Source organism: Orycteropus afer, unplaced genomic scaffold (assembly GCF_000298275.1).
Source record: "Orycteropus afer afer isolate SDZICR_OR568_19922 unplaced genomic scaffold, OryAfe1.0 scaffold00002, whole genome shotgun sequence".
Lineage (NCBI taxonomy): Eukaryota > Metazoa > Chordata > Mammalia > Tubulidentata > Orycteropodidae > Orycteropus > Orycteropus afer.
In genome coordinates this window covers 29515020-29523363 of record NW_006921589.1, presented here as the reverse complement: position 1 = coordinate 29523363, position 8344 = coordinate 29515020, and the positions used below count along the sequence as shown (strand labels likewise).

The 8344-nt window shown below is 39.2% G+C and overlaps 1 protein-coding gene across 1 annotated transcript in view; it reads left to right on the top strand.

The window, feature by feature from the left end:
- ICOS (inducible T cell costimulator) overlaps nt 1-8344 on the top strand; it is a 174738-nt gene that overhangs the window by 91539 nt on the left and 74855 nt on the right. Inside the window, exons 3-4 of the mRNA XM_007935998.1 lie at nt 444-550; nt 1496-1580. Of these exons, the coding sequence (XP_007934189.1) occupies nt 444-550; nt 1496-1580 (192 nt within the window). The remainder of the gene's footprint in view (nt 1-443; nt 551-1495; nt 1581-8344) is intronic.

The following is an 8344-nucleotide window of genomic DNA, read 5'->3' as shown; positions in this document are numbered from 1 at the left end:
ATTTTTAAAACATATATCTTATTAAAAATCAGAAAAAAATTAAGAAAAATACCCAAATCCATGGCTTAATGGCTGTTTCCTCTATTGACCTAAGGATTAGTTTTGGATGTGTGCTGGGTTATCAATGGAATGAGATGATTGAAAATGACAGATTTCTATCACGACTTTCCCTTTTTACCCTTTTGCAAAAATATCGACCCTATTCTAAATATACATGTGCCCAGAAACTTATAGAATAATAACATAGAGTCTTTTAGTTTTAGTTTCTGGATGCTTGCTATAACACTGAGATGACATTAGTTACCATTTGCTGAATATCATCACTATAATGGAACTTCATTTGATTAAATAACTTTTAAATTTGATAAAAGAATTTGTGATTCAGCACTGAAAAAAGAGATTTGATTCTCAGAACCTTTTTCTTATATCTTTTTCCATCACAGAATCACAGTTTTGTTGCCAACTGAAGCTCTGGTTGCCCGTCATATGCGCAGCTTTTGTTGTCCTCTGCATTTTGGGATGTGCGTTTATTTCTTGGCTTACAAAAAAGGTGAGCAATTGCTATTTTTAATTTCATCTTCTTACTGAGGAATATCAGTGATTTCTTACTCATCAAAAGTACACATCGCTCTTACCAAGGCGATCACCGGAGAGGCAATTCCTTTTCCTTTTACCCAATATATACCTACTAATTAAACTAATAATTTGAAACAGAAGCTTATTTATTTATTTATCTTAGAGACCATTTCAGTGCAAAGAGGAGTCAATGGCTAACAGTGAAATATGTTATTGTTATTATTTTAAAAAGATAAGGAAATTGTGGTCAAGGGAAGACAATAAAACCAGGAGAAAAGTCAAAACTTACAGAGAGATGGCTATGATTTGTAAAAGATATTAAAAATGGGTTGCAAGTTTGATTCTAAACTTCGTAAGAGCTGGGTCAAAGATGAAATGATTAACTACAGTACAAGTTTCGCTCAGTTGGCAAGATAAAAATAATCAGTGAAATAGTCTTACAAGCTGTCAGTAGCAGAGAAGGAAATTGCTAGTTTTTTCATGTGATAAGTGATAACACTCCTTGCTTTGAATGAAAACCATGCTGCATGCTATATAAGCATGCTAATATGCAAGTATACCCACAGTGTGGTCATTGGCCAGACATTGTATTTATCTGCGTCAAACTCAAATTTGAAACAAGGGATAAGAAAAAAAAAATAGTAGGATAGGGCAGGGGACCTAAGTCTACTGGGGAAGGAACAATAAAGTGAAAATGAGGTGGAAGTTCAGCAGAAAGTTCTTTTTATTTAAAGCTCTTTTCAGAATGTTCTCCAACTTAGCCTAAAATCAGGAGCTTAATGCTTTTTATTATTATTATTATTATTAATGTTCTTGTCACATACCACTTACAAAGAAAGAATGGAAAACAGACAAAAACCAGAGATGGAGATAGGGAAGAGCAGATGATAAACTATGTTTCTGACTTCTTTTCTTTCAGAAGTATCAATCCACTGTGCATGAACCTAATAGTGAATACATGTCCATGGCAGCAGTGAACACAGCTAAAATACCTGGACTCAGAGGTACAACTCCACTTGGGCATTTGGTCAGCGGAGGGGAAGAGTCTTCACATTATGCCTGGGGTTTTAATTTTTTATTGTTATTTTAAAGGAAGGGAATATATGTCTTGAACTGCCAACCTTTTGGCTAGTAGTTGAGCATATAGCCAATGAGGCAGAAGCCACTGTATTTTGTCACCAGTTAGTGTTTACCAAACCAGAAAAACAAACTCATTGTCATCAAGTCAATTCCAACTCAAAGCGACCCCCATTGGGTTTCTGAGGCTGTAAATCTTTACAGAAGTAGATTGTCCCATCTACTTTCCATGGAATGGCTAGTGGGTTTGAACCTTTAACCTTTGGGGTAGCAGCCAAATGCCTTATCCACTAAGCCACTAGAGCTCCTTAGTTAGTGGTTAAGGACTGTGTAAAAGAGAAATTGATGCCTAACGTATCAAGTTAATCTCTCAGTTGCCCAGAAGGTAGTATCAAAGCTTTGACAGTAGCCCAGAGCTTGTGTTTCATGACTTTGCTATTGAAAAAATATATTTTTTCTCTCAATTGCTGTGCTAATAGTAATGAATTCTGTCATAGTTTGGATATGAAAACCTGAGACAGGGACTTGGGTGCAGGTAGTTTATTTGGGAGGTGATCTTAGGAGGAAGGAGTGAGGGAGGAGAGAGAAGGAGGCAGGGAAGGAAATGATGCAAATGAAGGGTGCATCGCCTAAGGTCTCAGCCATAGGCACAGGGGCGTGGTTTCCCCCGGGACCTCAATGATGCGCACAGACTTTGTAAGTAGAGGCTTTTAAGAACTGTTATGCTGCTAGTTTGCGGTTGCATCTAGGGGTCATTAACTTTCTTCATCCTTGCTGTGCCCTGGGCTTGGTGTGAACAGGCTCTCAAGTCATAGGAGAAATCCCTGAGGCAGAAAGAAAAGCAGAGAACTGCCCTGTGAGGATCTGGTGGTAGAACGGCCAATTGTTCAGAACTGTCTGTCCTGGCTGGAATCTACCTCACCTGTTGAGCCTATCATGTATCTTGCAATTGTTGTTCTTGTTGTTATGTGTTGTCCAGTCGGCCCTGACTCATAGCGACCCCTCCTTGGGTTTCCGAGGTGGTATCTCTACGGAAGTAGATTGCCCAACCTTCCTCCCGAGGAGTGGCTGGTGGGTTTGAACCGCCAGCCTTCTGGTTAGCAGTCAAGTGCCTTAGGCACTATGCTACCAGAGCGCCTATCTTGTAATTACTTTTAGATAAATAATGACTGTGAATATGGCTGCAATGTAAGCTTCTTAAGAGCGGAAAGGGTGGGTCTCTTTTCTATGTTCTGAAAGCATTATGCACAATCCCAAACACAGCTAACTCAACAGTCCTGTAAAATATGGTTCATGCTAGGGCCTCAGGCAGATGACTCCACAGACTTAGCACAGTAGTACTTAGCATAGTAGGTGCTCCATAGGTGTTTATTAAATAAATGAACGTTCCACCTAACTCAAATATTGACTAGACAATTATTATGTGAATAACAATGTACTGTGTATGTGTGTTGGGGAAGCGGAGAGAAGACTCAAGACAGTCCCTATCTTCAAACAGTTTGTAACTGAAGTGGGAGAAGTGATTTGCTTGCATAGAAGTGGAAGTAGTATGATAGAGTTAAAAGTACACAATTAATTGCAAAGAGAAGAGTTCCAATAATATCTGTCACAGGACTCCATAGCTGGCTGGGTAAAACATCATTGAAAATGTGGAACTGGAGCTGGGTCGTGAAACATAATTAAGCTTTTGGATGGTGCACATGTGTCTATGTGTGTGTGTTTCTGTGTTTATGAGGCAGAGAGAAAACTTTTGAAAGGATGGGCACATGGAGAGCTTTTTAAGAACTTATTCTATAATTCTGTTACAGATGTGACGATGTAACTTGGAACTTTCTGGCCCCCGGGCATGAACCACATTGGCCAGCTCACCATCTTGAAGTACGAGATTCTCTCCTTTCCTGGACCACAGAATCTGACTTGATTTGACTACATAGATCTCTTGCTGGTATTTTGGACCAGTGACTCCATCAGTCAACAGGGATTTATTTCAAGAGACTGCCTCCATACTGCTGAGTTATCTCAGAACAAACACCCTCCCACAAAGAGCTGTATAGAAGCCCAGCTCCTGTGTTCTCAGCAAATAGATCCTGCTGGGGAGGAATCCCTGTCTTCACATCTGCTCCTAGTAATGCACCAGCCAGTAAAACAAACGCATCTACAGAAAAATTTTATAAGATGCCCTGGGTACCAAATCTGCAAAGCAAATGGGCAGCCACAGGCCAGCATCTGTCCATATTCCACTAATAGACTACCTCTTTTTTCTGTAGGGAGGAGCATTCCTTTTAAAATCAGACAGTAGAGGGAGATGCTTCAAAACTATAGCTATTTTATTCCTTTTTCATTATGTTTTATACTGTACTAATACAATAGTGGGGGCTCTGGTGGTGTAGTGCCTAAGGCATTTGACTGCTAACCAGAAGGCTGGCAGTTCAAACCCACCAGCCACTCCTGGGAAGGAAGCTTGGGCAACGTACTTCCGTAGAGATACCGTCTCGGAAACCCAAGGAGGGGTGGCTATGAGTCAGATCCAACTCAACGGCAGTGAATTTGGTTTGGTTTTAATACAATAGTATACAGTACTCTTCTTGTTCAACTTTGGATATTTCAGAATCCCAGTCAACTCCCCTACCAATAGCTTAAGCTTAAATACTTTCTCTTGCCCTCAGATATACTTGCTAAAATACTTGTACATGACTGTTTGATTAAGCAAAAAAAAAAAAAAAAAACCCCCCAAACCCATTGTCATCAAGTTGCTTCTGACACCGGCAGCCTCATGCTCCACAGGGCTTTCTTGCCCATAATCTTTATGAAGGCAGACTGCTAGGCTTTTCTTCCATGGCACCACTGGGTGGGTTTGAACTACCGATCTTTAGTTTAGTAGTCGAGCACAAACTGCTTATGCCATCTGGGGACCTGACTACTTAATTAAAAAAAAAAAAAAAAAAAATTCAAAAAGCCATCCCCACTGCCATCAAGTCAATTCCGACTCATGGTGCCACTTTAGCAGAGAGTAGAACTTCCCCATGGGGTTTCCAAGGCTGTACATCTTTATGGAAGCAGACTACTTTATTTTCTCCCATAGAGTGGTGGGTGGGTTTGAACTGCGTACTTTCTGGTTAGCAGCAGAATATTTTAACCATTACACCACCAGAGCTATTTCTACATTCTTTCACTCTGCTCCTCAATCAAATATCATAAGATATAAACTGTTGCAACCTAGTGGATATAATTTACCTATATTCTCCCTATAAGAGTATGTTTTATTTTCCCAAATTCAGTTAAAATGGTTATTTTGTTAACATTAGTGGCAGGAAACATTGCTGGGAATCAAATACAACTTCATAGTATTATCTTGTTTCTATCATTATCTATGTTTTCATGGTGCTTATATCAATTACCAGCTAGGCTATTTCTAAGCAGCTCTGGTGGCATATCACTGCTAACCAGAAGGTCAGCAGTTCAAACCCACCAGTCACTCTATGGGAGGAATACAAGGCAGTCCACTTCTGTAAATATTTATAGGCTTGGAAACACAATAGGGGTCACTATGAGTTAGATTTGACTTGATTGTAGTGAGTTTGGTTTAGGTTATTTCTGTAGATCAGATTGTAATTTTAAAGTAACAGTCAACATGCTGACTGTCAAACATTCTCCTGAGGTAGAGCCAATTATCTGTTTAGCACAAAAGCTGCAGTTACTACAAGTTGCTGTCAGACTATAATCATGCTGTCTCTGGGTCAAAATGGAGAAATCAATCCCATCTCCAGGACCCTGGAGCCCTCCAGACCTGGGAGGAATTCCAAGGGCTGAGAGACTCCCCAGAGCCAGGGTCTGTCAGGTGCTCTTGATTCGAGAGGTTGAAGTTACCCTGGGAACCACAGGAGCTCAACCTGCACTTGTGACTCCAGGATCTACGAAGAAGGACAGATTTACCAGGGAATCAAGATGATTCCACTAGCCTAGAAATCATTAATACAGAAAATGGTCCTAAGCTTTCAAAATAGGCTCCCTTTAAATATGATTTGGCTGGAAAGTTCTTAAATATATGTAACGTGATATTCTTAGTTGGACTATTTTCTTCACATCCTATATGCAGGCCCAAGGCTTCTGAAATAACTAATGTATATGCTACATTTTAAACTTTAGGTGAAAAGGGGTTACTTAGTAGTTTTGAAATATGTAGTGGCCTGCCTATAGTTTACTTTAAAAGTGAGCTCCTATGTGTCATTATACATACCTATATTATTTTAAGTGTGTGTAATGTGGATATGTACAGTACAGTACTGAATTTGTAATTTGAATCAAGTGTTGTGTTCTGTTTTCAGATGACTTGGACGATTTGTCTGGCTTTGCAGGGGTGTGTAAGGACTAGATTGTGGGGAGAACAGCGTCCATGGGGCACACCTAGCCTGGTTGCCCAAGCTGTGCCCCTGTGGCTTCTTTATCTCCAAACTGGACATTTCAATTATTAAAGGATAAAATTTCTGTGAAATGAAAAAAATCTTTTTTACAGGAGCCACTTACCAAATAGATTTTTGCAGTAATGGTAAGCTAAAGAATAAACATTTGATACTCAGCAACTGAAAGTGTCTCACAGTGTTTTCTTTGTGGAGGGGAATGATTACCTTAGGTAGCAGTTGAAAATTTGAGCTTGAATTTTAAGGTAGTTACGTTGTTTGGAACAGTTGCTTTCCTATTTTACTTTCCACTCCTTTCTTTCCACTTTCTTTTAAAAAAAATGCTTGAAACAACCAAAAACTTATTTTAAAAAAGTAAGAGGACTGACTGTTCTTTTCTTGAGTAAGTTTCTGTTCTAATGGCCTGTCACCAACGAATATTTTGACATGTATTTCCTACAAACAAGAACACTCTCCTCCATAATCATAATGCAACCAAGAATACCAGAAAATTGAATAAATACCTGGCTACCGTCTAATCTTCAGATCCCATTCATGTTTTGCTAGTTGTTCCAGTAAGGCACTTTATAGCAAAAGATTCTCTTCAGAATCTTCCTTGGGATTTAGTTGTCACATCTCTGTTGGGTCCTTCAATCTGGACAGTTCCTCAGTCTAGACTTTCACGACCTTGGCACTCTGGATATTATAAATCAGTTATTTTGTGGAATGTTTCTCAATTTGGGTATTCTAGGGTTTCTTCATAATTAAAATCAAGTTATTTATTTTTTGACAGAAATACACAGAAGTGATGCTGCGTTGTTTTCATTGCATCTTATTAGGAGCATTCTGGGAAGCGTTATTTTCACACTGTGTTTGGTTTCTAGCAAATAAAGTTGTCTACCACATTACATTTTGAGTCTCAAAAGAAGGTCATCTAGCGACTGAGGCCTTTATTAAGTGGTTTCTCTATGAGCCCTTCCTTTCTCTTCTAATCCATACTTAGGATGTCCTACCTCCTTCTTTAAGTCTCTGAATCTCCACCTCTCGTCTTTGAGAAAGCTGTAGTGATTATTTCCTTTCGATTCTATCCTTGTCCAGTAGACTATGTTCTAAGTCTGAGTCCTGCTGTCTTGAGTAGAGTTGTAGGTTGAAGCTCATTACTCTTTGTTGTGCAGGTGCTGGGGTAAAGAAACAACAAGAGAATTTGGGCTTCAGTCCTTCAATTCTGGTTTCCTTTTCATTACTTCCCCTGAAAGTAGCTGTGGACCTACTGGCTTCCTTGCTACTTAGTGTATTATACTAAACACATCCCTGAACACGAAATTATACTTGAGAGTCACTATAGTCTGAACTCATGTTAAGAAAAAAAAAAAAAAAAACTATTGCCTCACTTAGCCAGGAAACTGCCCTGCCCTTGGTGCCAGTGGGTCCCATCACTGTGAAATAAACTTTTTTCTTGCTTCATCTGGCAGGGCCTGCCAGAATCCTAAAAGAAGTTGACATTAGCTTTTAATAGCTGTTCAGTGTTAGTGTGGGAAGTAGATAGACTTAATTAAATTATTTTGGGTCAGAGTTTTCCCTCTAATGGAAATCAGGGTGGGGATCTTCTATTTTACTCCACCCCATGATATGTATTAAATGCTATGGTGCTGAATTTATTTCCTAGCAACAGCCAAGAAAAATAGCTATTTCTGGGAAGCTCTCTTCTTTTAACATAAAAAAACCCAAGTGAATGAACATGAGAAATATGGGAACCATTGACTACCTTCCAGTTGGAACTTGGATCTAGTCTCACATTTCCCACACAGTGCTTTCAGAGTGTATCCATTGGTATACGAGGCGCAAAGGAGTGATTTAAAACAATCAAATGCCTCCCCACCCTTCCCTTCCTTGCCTATCCCCACTCTCTCCAACCTAAAGGAATAATTACTATGGGTTAATTCTGGACTTGAAGTAAAATGTCTCAGAAATTTGACAGTTCAGATTTTCAAATGTCTAGAATAATCAGTTATATGGGAAACATAAAATTTGATTGCAAGAAAAAGTATGTATAAAGCTGAGCAGAATAAAGGCTCCTCAACCACAGACTATTAATGCTGGAGAGAATCCTAATGATCCCCAGTCTAACCGCATAACTGGTCCAAAGAAGTGAACTGATTTACCCACGGTTATAAATCAAGTATCAGAAGCAGACCAGAAACTATATCTCTTATCTCTGAACTCATTGCTTACCTCTGTCTCCATATGCTTTATATTACCCAATCTAACTTCGCATATCCTATATCCTTTCCCTA